At 38.5% G+C, this 24,677-nt stretch overlaps 1 protein-coding gene across 2 annotated transcripts in view; it reads left to right on the forward strand.

Moving 5' to 3' along the window:
- The window catches only part of Spag16 (sperm associated antigen 16), an 834,729-nt gene that overhangs the window by 20,057 nt on the left and 789,995 nt on the right, over positions 1-24,677 (forward strand). For both annotated transcript variants that reach the window (XM_021198510.1, XM_021198511.1), the window contains exons 4-6: positions 6,422-6,540; positions 11,692-11,829; positions 23,227-23,334. In XM_021198510.1, coding sequence (XP_021054169.1) covers positions 6,422-6,540; positions 11,692-11,829; positions 23,227-23,334 — 365 coding nt within the window. The remainder of the gene's footprint in view (positions 1-6,421; positions 6,541-11,691; positions 11,830-23,226; positions 23,335-24,677) is intronic.

Here is a 24,677-nt window from a genome sequence, read left to right on the forward strand (position 1 = left end):
GAACTCAGAAATCCGCCTGCCTCTGCCTCCCGAGTGCTGGGATTAAAGGTGTGCGCCACCACCGCCCAGCGAGTTCATATGTTCTTGAATTAAATAACAAGAAACCATATGGCCAAAGTCTGGACCATCGCTTATCCATATAATTGATGTTATATGAATTAGGAGTGAAAGCCCAAATAAATTGAGTTTTATCTTTTAAGACTGCTTGGGCTGTAATATAAGCCTCTTTACTAACTAGTAAAATGAACATTGGTTTTTAAACTCATTGGCTCTACAACATTTAAAAACATATCAGCATACTTAGTTTTAATACATGACTCAGTGCTTCTCTGCAATTTAATAGTTGATGAGTTTTTAGATCTGTAAAGTTTGTACACTGAGAGATCTTTTATACTTTTCTTCCCTCCCACTTAGCATATCTTAGATCAATATTCTGTCTCTTTTTCTTAAACTACTACCAATGAATCAATGAAGCAATGAAGGTTGCTTATTCCAACCTTCCTTTAATTTCCATCTAAAGCTATTTCCAAATGAAAATCTCAAGCTTATCTCTTATGTTTTGAAGTCTTTGTTTTTTTCTAGCCTTCCACTTACCTTTTGGCATGTCTCCAGGCTAGTTTTCCAAGCATGGCTAAGCCTACCTTTGTTTTCAGTAGGCTTTGGGTCCATGTGAGTAGACTACTGGTTTGTAGCACTCTCATGGGCATTTTTAGAAACTTCAAATAGTGCCCTCCATCTTAGTGCATTTTTCTACTTCTCTTGTAGTTTTCCCAGTGCTTGTCCATCTTATATAGAAATGACTTTTCACACTTATTGAACAAAAAGGTGAATACACATTTATCATTATATGCTGAATGTTTATTTCTAGATATAATATTGAGCCCTATCCTAGTACTTGTGCAGCTTTTCTGTTGTAATTATTATACTACTATGGCATGACCCCTGTCACATGGTCCTTAGCTTTTTCAGCAGTCCTCAAGGATATTAATTATGGAGGTTTAGATAGTTTTATGCACTGTTTAAAAATACCTTTATGAAGGTTAGTCCAAGTTATTGTCTCTAATTAATCAATTAAACGGTATACATTTATATTATGTGTAAGAGATTGTGTCTGTGTAATTATGTGCACATGAGTGCAGGTACATGTGGAGGCCAGAAGAGGGCATGCTACCTTTGATGCTTGAGTTACAGAGGTAACCTCCCCACATGGGTGCTGGGAACTGAACTTGGGTCTTCTGGTGGATTAGTACATATCCTGTTTGTGGGGCCCCGGATGTGGGGAAATAAAGCAGGTGAGAGAGATGACCTGCGTCCAGTCAGAGCTCCAGGGTTCTGGGCAAGCACACTCTCCATGCAGCCTGGGTGGGGGTTGTGGGAACCCATGGAACCCCAGTTCACAGGGGTGGAGATGGAGCAGTCTGAGGTCCCTAAGCTTCATGGAAGCCAGCGATGACTGGTTCTAGCTCTTGGACATCTCAGGACTTCGATGGACACCACAGAAGAGCTGAGAATGGGTGGGGGCCCTGGGGGTTGCTCGGTCTGTCCTGAGGCTGAAGGGAAAAGGGGATAGGGGAGAAAGCACTTGGCGGTTCGCACTTGGGCTAGAGTCTTTGGTCTGACCTGGCAGCTGGAAATGCTGAGAGGTCTTCCTGAGGGAGATTAGATGCAGGAGATTAGATTCGACTCTTTAGGGGAAGGCCTATTTCATTGCTCCAGCATGGAAAGGAGGCAGCCTATGGTTTTAGAGCTTTATTGTAGAAAACAAAGAGAGAGAGAAAAGGTAGAGAAGTAGAGGCCCGCCATGGCCATGTGGAGAGAGGGGAGAAGGGAGAGGGAGAGAAGGAGCAAGAGGGCTAGAAAGAAAGCAAGAGAAGCAAGAGAGAGAGGAGGGGCCAAGCAGCCCCTTTTATAGAGGGCTGGGCTACCTTGCTGTTGCAGGGTAACTGTGGGGAGGAGCATACCCAGCTATGGCCAGGTAACTGTGGGGGTGGAGTCTGGACAGACTACATGACTGATGACCACAGAATGGAGCTGGGTCCTTGTGTCAGGAGCCTATGTTTGGGAGCATGGCAGATGGGCCTTCCATCCCTTGCAGATTAATCTGTTGGGTCTCCAGGGTTTGAACCTAACTCAACCAGAAAACAGGCTGCCTTTCATGGTCCCACACCTGTTAACCATTATCGTTTTGAGCAATTGTCAACTTTTTTTTTTTTTTTTAATTTAAAATTTTACTTCACCTTGCTACTTCTTTTAGTGTCAGAGCAACTACTGGGAATGAGAATCTTTCTTCAATTTTGTACAAGGATTGTGAAAGGGACTATTAAGAAGTATGGGGGATCCTTCTTCCTCAATGCATTTCTCTATTGATATCCTTTACATTCTATGTAACATTTCTAGCTAAGAAAGAGAAGTAGGAAGTAAATACACTACTGCAGGCCTCCTTTCCCAACAAGCAGCAAATGAACTAGCGATTTCTGAATAATGACTTGAAGATAGTGGTGGGTTTATAGCTGTAGCTTTCTTGTCACTGTGGCAGGATGCTTGTTGCAAATAACCTAGGTGGGAAAACTTTCTTTTGCTTAGCATTTTAGAGGTGTCAACTATGGAAGGGAAGGCATGGTGGAACAGCTCACGTGATGGTGGGGAAGAAGCGGAGTTCAGCCCTACTTTCAAGGGGCCAGGCCAAGATAAAGCCCTCTAGCTTTCTGGTGATCTCTGGCTTTAATTCAGGTCCCTACTTCCAAAGTACCATCCCCTCTCGACAATCTACTAATCCATCTTGTATAGTTTTATTCTGTTACTGAATAGACTATTTATTAGGGCAGAGGCCTCATCATGTTGCTGTCTCTGGAAACACCCTCACAAATATTACCTGTCTCCTAGACCCTTCTCACTCTAACCTAGTTGACAATCAAGCTTAACAGTCACTCAACCCAATGTAGTTATATGTGCTTTTAGTGTAATTTTATTTGTTATTTATTAAATATCTCCATATTTCTCATAAAGGTACTGAAATTTGTTCTGTCACAATAATTAATATTATGGGTCTGGATACCTTAAGTATCAATAGCAACTATTCAGAGGTTCCATGCAGTGTGAATGTTCTTGTGGACAGCAGGCTGACCAAAGGCCAATGGTTATGTTCTAAGACTCTGTTGAGGTGGTGGATTCATTCACTTCCATTATGATGGAATCACAGAACATGCTCCTTCCACCAAATGCTAATCCTGCTGGAGTATTTTGAAAACACAAGGTGCCAAAATTGTTATATTATTTAGTAATATTTGAAAGAGTCAGCAGGTCTCTTCATTTCTTTTCCCTTTGTTCTTCAGTTTGCTCTATTGTGCTGAACGGAAGAGCTTACCTCTGTGTAGTCCTTCAGAAGACCTCATCTTACTCTTATCATAGAACCTTTGTAATTGCTGATGCTGTTTCTGGCTTTGGTATCAGGTAGTGTTCAGATACTCCTTAATCCAGTATTGTTCATAGTTCAGAAGGACACATTCCTGACTGGTGAAATCTTGAAAGCTCAAATCCCCAGGATACTTGCCGTCTTGATGTTGTTACTATTGCTGTGATAAAACACTGATGAAAAGCAAATTGGGGAGAAAATTTATTTTAGCTTACAGTTCCACATCACAGTCCATCACTAAGGTAAGTCAAGGCAGGAACTCAAATAGGACAAGAACATAGAAGCAAGAGCTAATGCAGAGGCTGTAAAGGAGTGCTGGACACTGGCTTGCTCTTTGTGGCTTGCTCAGTCCACCTTTCTTACAGTATCCAGGACCACCAGCCCAGGGGCAGCACCACCTACAGTGAGATCTGAGTACTCAATGGCTTTTCTAGTCCAAAGTTTAAATGCTACCAACACCAGTCCGCAAAATAGTCTGTTTTGTCACCGCAACTTCCTGCTCCCAGTACTAATTTCTGTTTTATTTAGGGATTCTATTGCTGTGATGACACATGATGACCAAAGAATCTTGAGAAGGAAAGGGTTTATTTACTCTAACAGCTTGTATTTTATTATCCAGGGAAGTTAAGACAGTGACTTAGACAGGAACTTGGAAGCAGAAGCCGATACAGAAGCCCTCAAGAGTGCTGCTTACTGACTTGCTCTCATGGCTTGCTCAACCTGTTGCTCAACCTGTTGTTGTATACAATCTAGGACCACCCACTCAGAGAGTGGTGCCACCCCTATGGCCTAAGTATACACACATCAATTATTAATCAAGGAAATATCCCAAAACCTTGCCCATTGGCCAATCTGGTAGGGGCACTTTTCTTGATTGACATGATCTCGTCCCAAATGATTCTAGCCTGTGTCAGGTTGACTTAAAAACAGCCAGCACAGTTGTCAAAGTAGCTAATCGTGTGCTAATGATATCCCTTCATATATCTCCATCCCTCCTTCAAAAAGCTCACTTCATCAGAAAAGGCAAGAATCTGGCAGGGGTAGCAGCTTTCTGAATATAAGAAGCTATAGTAGTGGAAACTGGTTCAGCATCACCCAATGGTGACCTCCTCTTTAGGATTTGATTGCTGAGGAACATCTATGATGATTTCCTGCTAAGAAAGACAGAATTCATGCACACTTCACTTGGACTGGTACATGGTTCTTTAAGAACTGTCACTACTTTTAAAGTTTTTATTTTTAGAAATTATTTATTTATGGTATGTGAGGACACTGTAGCTGTCTTCCGACACACCAGAAGAGGACATTGGGTTACAGATGGTTGTAAGCCACCATGTGGTTGTTGAAAATTGAACTCATGGACTGTGAAATTTGCAAAATAAAATGGATTCAACTTGAATCACCAAGTCATAACAAAAGATTTAAAATTAGGGAACTAAGGTCTCTAAGAACGAACTTTAAGAAGTCATCAACAGCAGATACTCACACCCAACCATCAGACTGAGCCCAAGGAGTGAACGAGCTAGGGGAAGAACTGAGGGAGTTGAAGGGGATTGCAGCCCCATAGGAAGAACAATATAAACTAACTACATCACCCAGAGCTCCCAGGGACGAAACCACCAACCAAAGAGTACACATGCAGGGCTCCAGGACTCCAGATACATATGTAGCAGAGGATGGCCCTATCTGACATCAACGGGAGGGGAGGCCCTTGGTCCTATGGGGGTTTGATGCTTAAATGTAGGGGATGCTAGTGTAGGTGGGAGTGGGTAAGTGGGTGGAGGAGACCCTCATAGAGGCAAAGAGGAGAGGGGAGATGGGGAGGGCATGGGGGTTTGTGGAGGGATAACCCAGAAGGGGGATATCATTGAAGTGTAAACAAATAAAATGATTAATAATAATAAAAAAGACAAAACCCTTTTTTTTTTAATTAAAAAGAAGTCATCAACGTTGGTTCTTTGGGGTTTGGAGTTTTGCTTTTTTGTTTTGTTTTTTTTCCTGTTCAGCCCAGCATGTTTCCAGGAATGTTGATGGGTGGATTGGCTCCATTAGATGGTAACAAGGAAACTTTCATTTAAGAATGGGTCCTTTGCGTTGGCCTTCCTTCCTGATGACAAAATTTTAGGTATGCGTGCCTGAAGAAGCCAGCCTAGTTACAGCTTGGTTTGAAATGTCTGTGTGAATGGCACCACATGAAGCCGCTCACACCACACGGTGGTGCTTCAGTCAGCCCATCATTAGTGGTGTTTCTGCTGGGCCTGTGGTTTGGATATGTGTGCATGCTGAGTGGATTTCCTGTGTCCACACAGCGTGGACGCATTACTTCCAAGATGCACAAATGGAGTAGTGGATACTCATCTTAGAACACAATGAATTTTAGAAAAATTTCAAAAGCGCAAAGCTGTATGGAAGATGAATGTGAATATATTCTCTGAGGAGTCTCGTCCTGAAGGAGGGAGAGCAGTTATTTATAGTGTTGTAAGATCTCAAAATACAGTTAATGTTTGCAGATGTACAGCCACTCTGAAGGACTGCACATTTATAATCACCCACAATCTTCTAACAACCCTTTTTATGTCTTGAAGTTGTGATTAGTCATTTTATTTCACAATTTTTAAAAATGTTATTTTATTTTATAATTCACTCTCCACCGTATCTCATGTTCACCCAATTTCTGCAGTTGGAGGTATAAGTTGCGTAAAATGTTTATGCATTTTTTTAAAAAAAAGTCAGACTGCAAAAATGTGTTTGAACATTGATGTTTCGAATGTGAACCCTGTACCCAGAGCTCTGACTGTCCTCACTAAATGAAGGGGTCCCTTTTGCAGGGCTGTGTTAGTGATGGCACCATTTCTCAGCTCTGTAGTTGATCACGGGATGTCGTTAAAATAGACCCTCATAAATAATACTTGAGAAAAGTATTGTTAAAAAAAAACTAAGTAAGTCTAGGGTTCGCTTAATAAAAATCTTGATGTTTATAGAATAAATAATTGTACATTTAAATTTCAGGAACAACAGACCATTCTTCCTTCAAGGAATGTAATGCAAGAAGCCATAGAAGATTTTCTCTGCAATTTCCTGATCAAAATGGGGATGACCAGAACTCTGGACTGCTTCCAGACCGAGTGGTAAACCATTGTGTAGCTAAGTAGTGTTCCAGAAATGCTAGCAGCGTTTCCATGTATAAATTTAACGTTCTGGAAGAACTTTACAATATGAGTGCTTCAGTTTCTTTTCTTGTTGCTGTGGTAAAATATAAAAGCATCTAAAGGGAGAAGAGGCTTATTTGGGGGCTAAGTTTCTCTTACATTATGTTTCATGGTGCAGTCCGTCATGATGGGAACACCAACACAGCTGTTTACACCACATCTGCAGTCAAGAAGCATGGGCCGTTGAATGCATGCCAGTGGTCAGCTCACCTTCTCTGTTTGTCCAGGATCCCCTGCTACAGCACGATTCTCTCAGAACCACCAGGGATATAAATAATGATACAGAGACATTTAAATATGTGAAAGCTTTGATCTTTTAGCTAAGGTGGTATCCTAGCTACTCTAAACCTAACCAAATGGATCCTGGCACTGCTTCCTGCAGCTCTGCCTCTCTGCCCCACTCTGGTCTGTCAGCTTTCCTCCACATCCACTGGCAGAATCTCCTAGCTCTGCTTCTTCCAGCAGCATCCCTCTCTTTGCACAACTATGGAAGATTATATCCTTAATGTAGCAAATCGGATACACTTCTTGCTTGCCTTAGGTAGGTGAGGAATGAATATTTACAAAATATGAGACTAGTGATGGTGCATAGGCATAACAATACCAAGATTTTAACAGCATTTAGCTCTCTGCAGGTAAATAATTAAAAAGTGAATATACAGAGACAAACCTTTACAAAACGTTCCCCAACACCCTGCCCGGTAATGATCTGTCTATCATTAAGGTGGATCTTCCTATATGAACAAAATCAAAATAATTGTACACAAGCATATGCAGAGGCCCATCTCCTAGGTGACTGAAGGCTCTGTCACATTTATAATTAACACCATCATTGTGAACTTATGTATATGGATAGAAATTGTTCCAGTCTCCATGTTGAAACCATATTACCGACACTCAACTGTCAGGGGATCTTTCCCAGCAAAGCTTTATGCAACAACTTCTCAGTATTCAACTTTAGCTTCTTTTCAAATGATCAAGGCAAGGAAATGTCCTCTGGAGTTAGATAGCAAAAAGTCATTTTTGAAATATTTTCCTCTCGGTTTTACATAATTTATATTGGTATCTTTTGTATTTAGATATTCCCCTAACATTACTACATTTTTATTTATAGTGAAAATTATTTTTCTCTATCTATACAGCTGACTGATTCTTATTATAAAAATATTATGATTTAAAGAAAATTGAATTGAATTTTCAAATATTACACCAACATAATGTTGTTGTTAAAACTAAAAACCTTTAGCGTATGATTGATTATGAAAATCAGCAGGCATGCTATCTTTGTACATATATAATTATTTAATGATCTTTGGGTTCCTAACATTCTTTAAAAAATAGTGAATGATAGATAAGAAACAAGTGTTATTTTTTTTTACCAGATATTGCATATTATAGAAAGTGGAATTTATATAAAATTGCTTACAGAGTTTTGTGGCTCAATTGTTATTTTTAAAAATGTATCAGTATCAGTAATACAAGTTTACCTTTCATTTTCTTTGTATACTGAGAATATAATATTTAGAAATAATCAGTTTTTTATTTTTAGATTTTTGTAAATAGTGTTTTTGTAAACATTTGTATTGTATTGACACTTCTCTCTTCCCAATTCCCTCATATCATCCAGATTTCTTCTCAAACTTTTTTACTTTGACTGCATATATAATATACTGCATTTTATGAGGAGAACTGAGTTCTTTGCTTGCTCTGTAGCGTATGCTGACCTTCTGTGCACAGCTCTTTTGTGTTAGCCTCCCAAATACACATGATCCAGTCAGTATTGGCTGAATGTGTTTTTATTGTAGAAAAACAAAACACAAGGAATATAGAATTGTTGTGAATTCCTGTTCTCTTGCAAAAGTAGCACACAATACCGGCCTGATAGGAAGAACAGAAAAAAAAGCTAACAAGAATCTGGGCAGTTAATTTGACTTATGTTCTTTCAATATTCAAACAATAAATTCAATAAGTCTTTTAAATCCAGTGTCAGAAAAATATGATCTTTAAGCCACAACTCACCTGCCTTTTGGCTTTATAAATAACATTTTACTGGAATTCAGCAGTGATTTCATGTACATATTGGAAATGACTGTATTCATGTTGTAAAAGGAAATTTTAATTAGTCACAAGGGTGTCTATGTGAATGGCAAAGAAGAAATCATTTTATAAATTCTAAATTATTAGTATTACAGATATTTCAACAGAAGTCCTCAAATTACTGTGTATTATATATATCATTTTATATAATGTAAATATGTACTATGTATTTTATATAATGTCACATATAAGAGTATATATGTCAGTGTGGTAAGAAAATTATTTGTGGAGCACTAAAATGCTTCCATTGTAGGTCTGTTCAATGCTAGCTTGTGTTCTTTTAGAAATACTCACATACAAAGTTAACTGATGGTTCAGGGCAACACTGAAGAGATTGAAATGAGAAAAGGGCAACATGTGTCTGAAATCCCTCACTGCTCTGTGTGCTGGACTGCTGCTCTCTGTGAGCATGTTCCATGGCTCACATGGAGTCTGTCTCACGGACTTGGCGGTTTGTGTCGCCATCACCCTCTGACTCAAGCACAATGCCTTCTCCCGTTACTTACTCCTTCTTTTTCAATCCTGGGTACAATTCAGTTTGGCCTCTGTTGCTATCATCTCATTGATGATAGAGTTGTGCTAAAAATTCTGCTCAGGGTATTAAGACATGAAATTATTTATAGCATTTAATTACTAACCTAATTTGTACCAAATGAAAGAGATTACAAATTAGTATATTCCTTTAATTGATGAGCAAAGATAAATACTGAAACTTTTGACTAATAACACTTGGTGTGCTGTAATGACTCTGGTATGGGTAATATAGTTACAGCTTCCTGGGAATGAGTAGGTTTATTTAAAGCTAAAGCCCAGAATTAAGATTAACTTTGAAATAATCCCTCACACTGCTCTCTCTGTGTGTAGACAGGTATACAGTGTGATTACACACCGATTCTCAGGGAATAACATGCAGCTCTGTATTTCTCCATCATTTAAACACACTGATGTTTCCTTAGTTGGTGGAGAGTTGATTTCTGGTACTTTATTGCCCCCATCACCATTAAATTAAACACAGGAATATCATGACACCATGTTTACTCTTACGACTTACAGTATGCCAAATTTGAGCAGTTAAATATATGTGGATAGGTTTATATACTAAGATATGCAGAAGTCAAGTCTTTCAGGGGAATATTTAGGTTAAAAAGTCAGTAAAAATAAAAATAAAATAAAATATTTAAATGTAAGTGGCATAAAATAATTAAAATGGTGATGTTTTAGATTAATTGCTTGAGAAATCATGTTCTAACATTTTTGACTAGCACAGTCTGCTCTTACTTCTCCCAACGGTTGGATGTGGCAGGTAGCTGCTTCATTTCATGGATGAGGGCTTAGAGAGGATGGGAAATGTCTCTGAGTAAATGGCAGCAAGTCACGGCCAGTGGGAGAGTCAGTCAGGCCAGACTGATCTCCAGTCCCACTCTCCTAACCTCAGTTCCCGGAAAGAGTCTGGGCGAGCTTACAGTGTGTCTCGATTTAGAGCTCAGATTTGGGTCTGGTTTCTGTTTTGTAATTACAAGCACCCTACTAACTTCTTCAACTTGATGGCCTAGTTTGGTTTTTTTGTCTATGTCAGCACTGAAACCCTGCACAGTGGCTTTCGCATTGCTACTTCCAGTGATGGTTCCAAGATTCTGTTAGTGTGCCCTGCTGTTAGCATTTATTTCTTCTTTCCTGGGACTTTTCTTCACTCGAGCCCTTGGCTATTGCTTTCGTAGTTTCTCTTGCTGTCCCGGCCTTAGGTTCTTTTCATAGTGTTTTGCCTTCTCCGCTCATCCCAATGGTGAAATAGTAGAGTCTCTTATGAATCAGTCGCAGGCCATTTTTATTGGTTGGTCACTTCCTTACCTCAATTAGTCTGTTCTAGTGTCACAACTAAAGGAACATTTATATGCAGGTGAGGTGCGAGTTTAAATTGCCTGCCTTGACTTTCCCCTACACTTGTGATGTGCCTTCCAGCATTTATCTTCACATGAATGTCTGCCAGGCCCACTATATTTGATATGGATGGAAACAATCCCTTGGTTTTTCCAACTGCCTGGTTCCTGCTGTCTTGGCTTCCACAGTGTTAATGACTGTCTGTTACTGAGCCCCAGACCTGGACGCCATCATTGTTAACACGTGGCAGATGATTCATTAGCGAATCCTGTTAGTGTTACCTTACAGCAAGTCCAGTCGGTGTCCCTCTTAGAAGTGCTGCTGTTTTCACCTTGTTCAGCTTATCCTTTGCCCTCCTTCAGGATGTCACGTGTTCCTTTAGAGTCTGTTTCTCGAAATAGATTTACCCTTTTGAAACATAAATCTGATCACTGTATTTTTTTGTTTTACACCAAACATGCCCATGCACCATCCTGATGCAGAGTCCAATGATTTTTCATATGGTGCCTCTTGTGTTAGTTCTGACAATTGTCAGCATCTCCTTCATAGACTTGGTTGGTTCCAGTCCTGCTATTCTACAGATGCTGGCTTTGTGCCTCTCCTGTACATGCTGAACATGTCTCTATCTCTGGGCCTTTGCATTTACTTTCTGTCAGAGGTGCCCAGGTGCTCGACTTGCACTGACCCACCTGCTGTCATCACTCCTTTCCCCCAGGTCTCTGCTGGAGTCTGTCACTCGCGGTTGTCAGTCATGGCTTCTCTGTATAAAACAGTGCAAACACCTGCCACCTTCCTCCTCCGTTCTCTCTGCTTCCTAGAACTTATTACCATCTCTGCAACACTGCGAAGTCCATGAACACAGAAGAAGACAGTTCTGGCATCCTTGCTAGGAATTAGATGTGTGGAACATACATGTCCCATTGCGTTTTAAAAATGTAGATTGACTGATGTTACATCTTAATAATATTTGTTTAACTTATATGTGGAATATAGCAACTAACTTCTATCAAATTTGCCAAGGTTGACATTCTAAATTAACACAGCCATTTTTAAAGTAGAAAACTGAAATAAACCCTGTTGTTTGATTTGTCCTAGGTATGAGTTAATACAGAAGAAAGGAAGTGACTTTAAAGGGCTGGGTAATGTTCCAGACGTCTACAGCCAGGTGATGCTTTTAGAGACTGAGAACAAAAACTTGAAGAAAGAACTGAAGCACTTCAAACAGGCAGCCGAGTATGTTAAGATTACATTTCCCTTTTTTATTTAGGCTAAGTAAAACTAAAGATGGATTAAGATGATACTTGTTACCTACGCTGAGAAACTGAATTCTGGGCCACTGAATGATATTAAGTTCCAGTTGTCGGGATGTGTAAAGTGTCCCACCCAGGTGAGTTAATTGGGCAGGTAACTGGAACTCCTGCCAAGCACAGCTCACCGATGGAGTGGGACACAAGGCAGGTGTAGCAGATGGGGAATTTGTTGCACAACGGTTATTTTCTTATGCGTGTGATCATGGTTTGTGGTCTATGAAATTTTCTCTTGTGTAGATAAGCTAATTTCAAAATAATAGTGAAATTAATAGAAAGGGTGGAAGGAAGGAGCTAATGTGTTCTTTGTAACACAATTTCAGTATTTTACAATCCTTCCCAAGGAACAGTGTTAAGTGAACTCTTTGGGTGGCAAGAAATGAATTGCTCTGGTGGGACAGGCAGTGCACATATGGGGTGGAGACACATGGGACTTGTAAGGGTGCTATGACTGAGTTGTCTGTAACCTTGACATTTTCTCTTCAGTGATATCACATTAAAAAGGAAGTACCAACATGAGACTCTTTCTCCCCCTCTGCCACCGCCTATTACACTTTTGTTCTAGTGTGCATGCACAACTTTGAAAGAAAAAGTTCAGTGCTGTTGCTGTCATATTTACTAGCTTACTTTTCAGTCCAAATAAACAAGAACCTTTTATTCTGTTATTTTACTTATATTGGTATTAACATAGATTTTATTCTCAAAACTTAAAAGCAATCCCGGAAAGGGCCTTGCTTGCTTTGTAATGTCTAGGCACAGATGAGCATCGCAACAACTATAAGTCTAAGTTTTCTATTCCTTTTGTCTCCCTAAAATTAAAATAAATGTTGGTGACTCATTTTCGGTAACCAGCCAACCTGTTTCTGACCAAGAGCTGAGTGAGTGTACTGAGATGAGGAGAGTGTGTGTATGTCAGACAGCACCTCCAGCTCTACAGGGAACTCATGATTTGTTCAGTGACCACTTAAAACATTTTGTTTTAAATAGTAAACAGATTTAAGAAGAATCTTTCTCTGTTAAGCACATCAACACAATAATTAGAATAATAGGGCCACTTTGTGGAAGCATAACATATATGTGTGTGTGTGTGCATATATATATATATGCACACACACACACATACACACTAAAGAAACATGACTATGTATTGCCAAGTGAGAGACCTATTTAATATTTAATATAGCCTCTCCATTTAACAAGTAGCAGTAAAATGACATAGTTTTTTACACCCTCTGCATAGTTATCCTGTGCACCTGTGGGAGTGCTCTGCTAGTTAAGCACACCCTCATCTTTTCTATGAAGAATTTTGTGTTTTACAAAGATCTGTGTGATCATCTGCAAGAATATACTTCTAGGACTGTTGCCTTTGCCAGTGGCTTCCGTTCCTCAAAGGGCTTTCCACTGTGCACCTTTGCTTGCTCTGACTTTAATAGACAGTTTGGCCAATGGGAATTGGATGCAAGCTTTCCTTACAGTGCTGCCTGGAAGAGTTTCAGCCCTCATCTCCTTTGAGTTATTGCTTTCATTTGCTAATTTGCTTTTGAGTAGACACAGACATTTTAGGCAATATGTTTAACTCCAATAGTACTAAGTAACCATTGATGATTACAGGGTATTTACTTAATAGTATATTAAAAACTGTAATTAAAATTATGTAAGCTTTTATTCATACAATTTTTTTTAATGTTAAAAGGAGCCATAATTAAAACTGGCATCATGGGAGTGAAATGTTTCTTTGTATTTGCTGAACTGTCACAGTGTAGTTTACCCTCAATAGTTTCTGGCTCTTTCTTGATTCTGTGGCTTGGTAATGTTTACAATCCAGCAAGTGGAATAGCAAACTGGCTGTTTGCTTTACCTTCTCTTTAGTGTCAATCTGGAAGAAAACACTCTGACCCTTAGAGGATGCTCAGTGCTTGCTGAGTGAATCTTCAGTCTGATGTGGTTCTGAAGCACCTTTTGTTGAAATAGTCCCTGGAGCACATTTTACTGAAATAGTGTCAGAAAATTGTGAATGAAGTTTTGCAAAATATTCTCTGGAAACACAGTTCATGTATGCTTGTTCCAAAATATAATCTTTTGGAACCTAGGTTTTCTACAATCTATTTTTCTAATAGCAACTTGTGTTAAATATGATCTTATTTTCATGGAATTTGGTTGAATGCTTACATCTGTAGGATTAGGCTATTTCTTAAGGCTTTGTAATCATAGATATAACTGATATTTAATAGGTGAAGAGAGGCAGCTTATAGATAGGCCATATGGCATCTTTGATCATACAGGTAGCATTTAATGATACGTTGATTAAAGCTGTGGGCTAGGTCTGGCGAAATATACATCTCTAACCCTGTGTGGTGATGATGCTGGGAGTCAGGAGGATTGCTGCAGCTTCATTATGGCCAATCTAGCCAGCGGTTCCCATAGCACAAGTAAAGACCAGATCTATGAGACTAAGGTATATATAGAGAAGGACCTCCTCTGGTACCAGTGTGCCTGCAACATTGCCATATAACACACCTGAGATGAAAGGGCATGCTGTGCAATAAGAATGGTATAGTTAGTTTTCATTGACAGCACCAATGGATGTAGAATTGCCACAAAACACACCTCTTTGTGACTATATGTGTTTCAAGAAAGATTTAACTGAGCCGAAAAGACCCTCATTTAATTTAGGCAGCACCATCCTATGTACGGGGAACCTGGACTGAATAAAGAGGAGGAAGTGAACATTTATCTTTCACTGCTTCCTGCCTGTGCACACACTGTGCATACACAGTGTACACACTGTGACAAGCCACTCACATGCCTGCTCTCTTTCCTTTTTGGCTCTGACTCTAATACTTTACCTGCAAACTTAACCCCGATAAACTCTTCCTTTTTCAAGGGTGTTTTTGCTAGGTGTATTGTTATAGTCAACAGAGGAATAACCAATGTAGAACATTGGTACCATGTTTATATTTGGAGAGTGGAGTCCTTGTTGTGCTAAACTTGACCATGTGGTGGCTAAGCTTTGGAAATCATTTAAAAACTATTTCAAGGAATGTGGAGGACTTTGGAGTTGTGGCCCAAAGGAGGCCTAGACTATGATACGCAGACATTAATGAGCAATTCTCTTGGGAGCTTGAAAGACAGGTATGTTGCAAGATATACAGATAGTGAAGCAAATCTTATGAAGTTTTCAAGGGGAAGTCAAATGGGAACTTGCTAGAGTCCATTCATTTTACATTTTGGCAAAGAATCTTGTTGTTTACATCTGAATCCTAAGATCTTTAGAAACTGAATTCTGAAGTAACGGACTGCCTTGTTTGGTGGAAGAAATCTTAAGCCAGTATAGCACTTCAGATGTTATAGTTACTGCTGTCAGTTCTTGCTCAGGACTGTAGTACAAGGAAATCTTACAGTAGTACACAGTTTAATGAGGAAAGCAGTGTGAGTTTAGAGTTGAAGGTAAAGTGAGTGGTCCAGTTGTACATGGGTTTGATGTTGTGACATGACTTTTTCATACAAAGTTCATTCTTGAGAACTATGTAGTTTTGTTATAATAAAATCTCAATGTTTTAAGGGAGTGTATTTTTTTTCCTGTTGGGTGGTATTCATATCTACCCTCTGTTCTCTGCTATGTTCAGTCCATGGTGAATATAACAGCATCTGTAATTGTTAAAGGAAATCTGTTCAGTACTGGGACAGAAGAAAAGGTACCCCAAAGGCACAGTTCCAGCTTCTTAAAGTAGGAACCCATTTGGAAGGAGAGACCCTTAATTAAGAAAGCTGCTAATGGTTTTCCTTTCTTCCAAATAGCAACAAAAGAAAAGTGTTTCCCTAAATTTTTTCTTTTTCGAGACAGGGTTTCTCGAAACTTGTGTAGCCCTGGCTGTCCTAGAACTCACTCTGTAGACCAGGCTGGCCTCGAACTCAGAAATCTGCCTACCTCTGCTTCCCAAGTGCTGGGATTAAAGGCATGCACCACCACTGCCCGGTGTGCTTTCCTAAAATTATCCTTGAAGAAATAAAAAGATGCTTATGAAAAAGGATCCAGGCTACATGTTGACCTGGCATCAGATCTTGAGCACACATCTACATGGTGCCTTCTGTGTTTATGCTTTTTGTGCTTCTTGATATACACAGAAGGAAGATGATCATGGAGGCATTTACCATGGTTTCAGAAAGTCTTAAAATCCAGGCAGTGTGGGGCAGAGGTACATTTCCTGTAATGAGGCCCTGAGGGTCCATTATGTGAAGATGGAAGGGTGAATCCTATGTTACAATGAAGAACCTAGGTTGGTAGAGATGCCAGACTGTTCAGTACCCACTAGGGAAAGCCTCAGGTGTAGAGTAGACTTGATCCCAATGAGAGGTCACTGTGCGGTAGCGGGCAGTGCTGGAGAGATGGAGCTACAGAAGACCATGGGACCCCAGATGATTTCATCCACAGTTCCAGATGCCAGACATGGAATTGAAGGATTTGGTGTTTTACCTATGTGGCTTCCTTCTTTCTTTGATCTGGCTCTTCCTATCTTTCTATTATTCTCATTTAGAGTGGAATGTTTATTATATAATGTTGTATATTGGAAGTCTGCAACTTGATTTTACCTGGGCTCACAATTAAAAGATTGTCTTGAGTTTCAGAAAGGAGTTTAGAGATTGCATTGTGAACAGCATTGAGACTGTTATAAGCTGTGGGACATTTAGAGTTGTACTAAATTAACTTTGTATTATATGATAAAAATAGGACTTTAGGACCAGAGGTAGAGAGCTTCAATCTAAAGTGATGAGCTCTGGTGTCACGCTGACCAGTGGGTGCAGTTGTGGTGGTTCAACTTCAATGCCAATTTTACTGGATTTAGAGTCATGATGGAACTGCACATCTATGTATTTCTTTAATCCAAAAGTGTTTAACGAAGGAGGGAAGATCTTGCCTAAGTTTGTGCAGCAGTATCCCATGAGATAGGATCCTGAACTGAATGAAAAAGGAGAAAATGTGTTTAAGTTTCATCTCTCTCTGCTTACTACAAAAATAGTGTAGACAGCTTGCTCTTCCTTCATTTTTTTGTGCATTGATTTTATATATTTAAACATGTCAGTGTTGGTAAGATGAATCATTAAGGTTCTGTTAGCTCCTTACTAGCAGAGTGTGAGAAGTCTATTTGCTCCCCAAATCCCAAAAGAGAATTGGTAGTCTTTTCTACTTTAGCCTTTACGCAATTTGATAGTGATGTCTTGTGGTTTTGATATATGATTTGCCAAGAGCAGGTGATAATAAACGCAATGTTTTGTGCTTCTTGCCTCCTCTGCATTTCTTTGTATCAGTATTGCCCTTTCACTTAAAGCCATTTGGCTAACTTTGATTAGGTTGCTTATTTTGTTACTGAATTTTATGATATTTTTCTCTTTGAGATATAGACACTTTGTATATTGTATTTCCCCTCAGACTGTGGTTTTACATTTTACTTCATTACTGTGATCTTTTAAGAGATTTGATTTAAAGACTTACAAGCATACCTGTGTGCCGTGGTATTTGTATCTTGGTTCTTCCCTCAGATGGGTTGGTTATTTCTAAGTTCTTTGCTTTTCCACATAAAATGTGCAATCAATAGAAAACCACAGGTGAGGTTTAGACTGATAAGGGCTCGAACATAAATCTTCTTAGTGCATTTCTGTGTGTATGTGTATACATGCATCTTATGGAGGGAGAGGTTGATGCCTTGGTAACTCTGAGTCTTCTGTCTGCATGGCACTCTCTATAGTTATTTTAGTCTATCTAACAGTGAATATTTATGAAACATCTTGAAATGTGCACTTTTCACATTGAGTTAACATCGATTTGCTTCATGTAATGAGGGTGGCCCTCCTGACCGCTGTCCCAGGGTCTGTCACTGTGATTGTACTTTAGACGTAGTTGGTGCTTATATGATGTGTTACTATGCTTCATGTTTACTGTTAATAATTGTTAGAGTAGTTGATGGGTTTTATCTTCATAACACTTTTTGGATTAGGCTTTGTTTCCTTTCCATGGTGGGAATTTAAGCAACTTTTTTCCAAGGATAAATATTGTTCCATTTAGAGGATTGTTTTCTATTTCAGAATCTTTACACTGATGAAATATAATGCAGACTAGAAAGGCTGTAGAAAGAGTTCCAAATATGTGATTGAGAATATACTGAGAACCCAAACAGAAATGTACTCTTCTTAACACAAAATAAAACACTTTATTTCCTTCTACCAAAGAGTATAGTACTAAAGAAATTTAAAATTAGATGGCAATTAATATGGAGAAAAAACCAGGTGCTTTCTTAAGGGGGCCCTGATTTTGAGTACAAAATTCACTTCTATAAAAGGTCAAAGAGTGTCCAGCTTTAAGAAGACCCATTTAATTTAATGACTTTTAGAAACAAACACTGTGAAAATAAAGATAATAATGAAGTCCATAAAATTTCATGCTTTAGTGTTTAGGTAATTGCTTGTTAAATTAGAAGGTATTATTTTTTTCTGGACATGGCTATATCCCTTCCTTTTGCAGTTAAAAATATAATGAAGTTTTCCTTCTATCTGGCTGAATTCCATTTGGCCCTTCAACAATTATTCCAATATTAATTTTTTTTGTGGGTCAGTGTAATTCATTTATCAGCAACTGAAGATAATGAAATACTTGGTAATTATATAATTATTGTTATCAGTGAGAAAAATATGTGACAAGGCTGGTCTGCTCTGGTTGGTGCAAGTAAACACAGATTTTTACATTCTGTCTTGAGAAGTTATGATGATGATGTAATTTAACAACTTCATTACCAAATATCCATCCCCAAGTAATTGCTTAAATTTGTTATAAAATTGTTTTACTGGGGCTCTTCACTTAAGAATGATTTTAAGACTGTGATTCTAAATCACATTCATGATGCATTGAAAAAACTGAGTTTCATATTATGCTAAGAATACACATGTCTTAATATTATATAGTTGAATTATAGATGGGTAGGTTCTAGTGTCCTAAAATGGGGAGGTTTGATAATTATTGTAGCATCTCATTAAGACAAGGCATTTATGAATATTCTCTGTGATACACAAGTTTGACTAGACAGTTTCACAGAATATCTCTTCATTCTACTTGAACAGAATCTCAGTGTTTGCTGTCTGTGTTAATAAATGTTTTTTTTTTCTTTTAGCACAAAGATGTTGTACTAATGTGATGAGCAGATATGATGGACTTAAAATATTAATTGTTCACATGAATATTTTATCCTGTTCTTTATTCCAACATCTATTTCCTTTTATTTAGCAGACAGGCAGCAGGAAGGTCATAATAAGAGAAGCATCAGCATGAAATGAATTTAAATTGTTTTACTGAGTAGACTTCATTTGTGCAAACAGAGAGCAAGTCCCTGAAAACCAATTTAATGGTCAGAAAAACTTTAAAGTCTAATACTTCAGTCAATTCCTATGCTTTATTTCCTGGGATGAGCACAAATAGGTTTCTAAATGTGTATTGAAAAGTGAGGTGAGATAATGCTTCACATTTCTGACTCTGGTGAGGGGCCTTTGCAGTATTTAGTCTTCCAAACATTCTTTAACCTATTGAGAATTTACCTTTGAAATAGAAGAAATAAAGTATATATTTATGTAATTAATTGAGTGACTAAGAACAAGACTGTTTCAATGGACTGTTTAAAATATACTTGAATGAATGTTAATTTTTAAAATTTGTTTTAATTTTATCTTATGTGTAGGGGTATTTTACTTAGATATATGTCTGTGCACTATACCAATGGACTCCAAAAGAGGGCATTAGAACCTCTGAAACTCTTGTAATGAATGGTGGTTAGCCATTACCTGGTGCTGAGTTGCAAACCCAATTTCTTTGCAAGAGCAGTGTTCTTTTAACTGCCAAGCCATCTTTCCATCCCCATGTTTATTTTTCATAAAGATGGACAGTATTAATTGTATACTCATATCTTTGGACAATTAGAAGCAATGTAAGTACCTATTGCCACACACCTTATTTTGGAAGACAAGTCTCTTAGAAGATCTGAGTATAACTCATCTATTATGCTAAGTATTTATTATGTTTAGATCATGAAGATTGCTGTGGAAGTCTATGGGAAAGAGCTTGTAGGTGAGCTCAGAATCCCAGCCATCCTAGTTGTCCAGCTGGCCTTACTCAATATTAGTAATTTCAAAATTTTCCCAATTTTGGGTGTTCTTGTACTTTCTTTGACCATAGTTCATATGATTGTGAACAGTAGCCTTTGGATATTTGTGTCTGAGTATGTATGTGTGTGTGTGTGTGTGTATGTGTGTGTATGTGTGTAAGGCAAGAAGCCATTTTACTGTTTAAGTGGACACACTCTGAGGCCTATTACACATATATTTTGTAGTTGCTAACTCTGATATATTCATAGTTAGTATAACTTCAAAGGTTGCATTGCTACATAGAAATTTTCTATGGCTTGTTGCTGGGAATATTACAAATCGAATTGTCACATTCTTGTCCTAGTGCCGCCAACTCTCTGCCCCAGTGGCCTGGCCGGCCATGCACTGGCAAGCAATGACCAACCTGTTTTCATCTCATAGAGACTCTGACTCAGAACTCCGCAATCTCTCCACCCAGGTTGCTAGGTTCCCACTGGTGGGTCGTTACCATGTCAACCCTGTGCTTCACCCCCCCCCCCAGTCTTTGTGGTACACATCAGGCAAACCCACACTTTGCCACTGTACCTTTTTCTCTTGAACCCAGATGAGCCTCCACATGAAGGGAAATGCAACACAAACTTAGTTCAGAAACGACAGTAACGCAATCTCTGGGCGCAACAACTAAAACCTCATCTTGTAGACCTTATTAAATTTGATTCCTCCTCCAATGGCGAATCCACACGCCATGAAACCTCAAAACTCCAGCAGCTATACCTTACCCCTCTGCTATCTTCATTCCAAAAGGACCTAGCTCTCTCCTGCTTCCTCTCTTCCTCATCTAACCTGGAAATAACACCTACTTGCCCAGTGATTGACTCCTTTATTCATTAGGGGATTGTTTCACCAGAAGTCACCTGAGTATGTGACTCATTCCTCATTCCAGACAGTCTCTCCCAGGAGAGTGGATTTAACATAACAATACAAGTAGCACAGAGCCATCCACAACAATGGCCAATGTCACCTCTTAATCACACAAGAACTATTTTATCTAGAGTTGAACCCATTTATTGCTTAATTATAAAGCTTTAACACTGGAATTTTAAATTGAATTTGTTTTTTGATATTTCCACTCATAGATATAGTACCCTCTTCCTCTTTTTGAGAGCAATTCTTTATATACACATTTTCATGCTTTCAATATAAAGTAAAATAAGGTTTCGCCTGTGTGCATTCTTACATTTCACAACAAAATGCCACCACAACCATTTACTTTACCCTCTCTCTGCTTCCTCATACTTAACGATATTTTCACCCACTACTCACTGGAGTGGTGTGAAAACCAGGATGTGGTTTTTGTACATAAAAGACAGAGTTGTAAGACTCCAGGATGTATGATTTGAGCAAGTTACCTGTGTAGCCACCACCTGGAAATAAGGATGCTCTTTTTGTTTTGAAGAATATCTACAAGGTAGCCTCTGGTGGACTTACCTAGCAACACTGCATCACCTGGCAGCTTAGCAAAACCATATCCTAAGGTCCCAGGTTGAGTAAAAAGGAGAAAGCCAGCTGAGCACCAACATTTCACGTGTCTTGGCTTCTTGACTATTAATGCAACATGAGCAGCTGCCCTTTAGTCCTGATGCTACAATTTTCCCACTGTGGTGACTGTGACATCTAATTGTGAGGCACAATAAGTTCCCACCTTTAAACTGTTCTGTCATAGCTAACAGTGAGGAAAGCAACTAATACGCATGACTTCTTGGGTTTTGCTATTTCTTCTTGTAGCCAGTCTCACAGATATTTGTACGATTGGTCGAAAGCAGTAAAAAAAATTAATACTCAATTATTGGTCATCAGATGAGTTACAGATATGAACATTTGAATTATAATTTACTGTGCATAACCAAAAGTTAGCATGTGTATGAAGTTGAAGTTTAGATGGAAGATGATCATTGTTAGTGTTGTGCTTATTGGAATTTGCTTACTTATTTTATGTGATACAAACTCAAAATTTCTTATTAAAGATCAATAAAGCTTATCCAAAAAAGAATTGAAAGATTAGGAAGAAGGAACTTATATTCATTATCTCTTTGACCACACACCACCTATAATTTTGTTTGATGGCCAGAAGTCCTACTGATCAACATATGTTCCATCAGGAACCTGGAGACCTAACCCACAAGCTTCCTTGGCAGTGCCCCAGACTCTGCTCCTTACAGAATCTTCTGACATAGCTTACCCCTGAGGCTTATCTGTGTACATTTATGTGAATCTCAATTTTGTAATATTTGTGACACATAAAAGTATATTTCTTCCCTTCAGATCCTAATGCAGTGTGTTTGCTATCCAGGTCAGATCATTTTTTTCAGAGTGTGAAAAGCTCAAGGAAGCAGCATGCTGTTAGTTAACCAATATAGATAGAGAGGGTATATTTTGTTGTTGTTCATTATAAACCATCTTTTACTGAGATTAGCCTATAACTGTAGTGAGTGACATACTCCAGTTAACACATCACACAGAGCTCCACTTTAAACAGAATTTGCATTCTTGTTCTTTTCAAAGGTTTGCATGTCTATTCAGTATAAAAATAGTTCTATTTTGACTGAATTACAAGTATGCTCACATTTTAATAGTTAATTTTTGTATTGAGAATTTCATATATATGATTAATTTCTCACAAAGATATCAAATACACACACACACATATTTATCTGATCCTCTGTGTGTATATATTTTTTACCTAACAGAACAAAATTTTATATTTTTGGAATTTCTGTGCTTTCCAATCTATCAGAATTAAATGATCCAATATATAATTTGTCCAGAAAAGTGGAGTAAGCGCCCTTCCTTTATTTCTATTTATTGTGTATTAGTCTGTTTTATATGTATTTTAAGTTTGTAAGCCAAAATTCTCTTTGGAATGTGCACTGTGCACATAGCTTGCAAGCAAGTCTTCAAGCTTGATTTAAAATTATTAAGCATGAACGATTCACACTTCTGAAAAACAGGCTTTGTCCCTCATACCTCAGTGATGTAGAGTAAGACTCCCCAAGCCTGAAATGCTGGGCTCCCAGTAGAGTATCACATCTTCTATGCTACTGAGTTATCATTGACTTAACATTTGAACTCAAAACTAAGTGATTTTCTCAGGAAGGGAAGAACAGTGGTTTTGAAAGTTGCTTGCATTGGTGTTTTTCAGAAAGGCCAAAGAAGATCTACTGAGAACTCAGAAGGAACGGGACTTCCATCGCATGCATCATAAGCGCATAGTACAAGAGAAGAACAAGCTCATTGCTGACCTCAAAGGGTGAGATGCTCATGTGTGTTGACTAGAGTAGGGCTGTCTAAATGGACTTGTTCCTTTAAGTTTATTGGGTAGGAAGTTTAGGCCCTTGAATTGAGGCCATAGTCACTCTATTAAAGTGTGTGATTGAGAAGTTAAACAAAAATATGAGAACATGTAGACTATTGTTGCTTTGTCATTCAAGACACAGCCTTGGTAAGTCGGGTATGAGCAGAGGACCTCAAGGGTGTATTTTTAAGTGAGGTGAATTGTGAAGAGTGACTAAGCTTGTGGAGTAATCTCCTCAGGCTGCCGATGTGAAACACAGTACTGTGTGCAACAGCACTGACCATGGAAGAACATGGAACATTCACAAGGTGAGCCATGGATGACAAAGACCAGGCAGAGCTCTGCTGGGATACAAGACATGTCCTAAATTAGCTTGAATTTATGAGAGAAATTATTGAAGCTATTTTGGGAGGCTTTATTCTTACTCAGAATTCCTCCTTCATTAGCTTCCTTCAATTCTTTTTCTGTAAAGCAAGAAATCAGTTTTATAACCCTTAAATACAACGATCTTTTGTTGGTTCTATGATAATACCATATAACATTCTGTGTTGACAAGGATATCAAAAATATATTATCCATTATTATAGTGCATATCCAATATAAACACTATATATTTATGTTTTAATATATATCACACCCACTAATATATATCACACCCACTAAATATGCAATTAAAAAGGGCATACTGAACTAGCTACTTTTATCAATGCTAATATATAATATTGAGCAAGAAGCAATTTAGGGATTGTAAGGCTTGTTCTGGCTTATAGATTCATGCCATCATGCCTGGGCAGGCATGGAAGCAGAGCTAGGATGCTTGCTCATCGTATTAATCTGAAGTCAGAGATTAGAGAGTGAATGAGAAGTGGAAAAACAACCTCTTGTCTTTACCACTGACTGACTGTTTCTAGTTAATCTCAACCTCCTGAAGATTCCTCTGCCTTCCCTAACAACAACAATATCTGGAGGACAAATATGGGAATTCTTGAAACTATGAATAACATTTTGCACTTGAACTCTATAAATCTGCCCCTGTGCTTCATGAGTTCCTGTCTCATAGAACAGAATAATTTTTTTTTGAACTCACCATGTTTCCACAGTAAGTAATACTTCCAGTACTGTTGAAAAGTCCCAACAGGTTTAGAACTCAAGGCAATCTCTTTACTGTGAGGCTTCATAAAAATGAAAAAGCAATTTATAATATATAATGATATGCAGTAAACAGTCTCCTCTCCAAAGGGAGGAATGGTGGTATATAACAAAGCAAACTGGAATCCAGTAGGGCAAAAGACAAACCC

The sequence above is a fragment of the Mus pahari genome, chromosome 5 (assembly GCF_900095145.1).
Source record: "Mus pahari chromosome 5, PAHARI_EIJ_v1.1, whole genome shotgun sequence".
NCBI classification, from domain to species: Eukaryota; Metazoa; Chordata; class Mammalia; order Rodentia; family Muridae; genus Mus; species Mus pahari.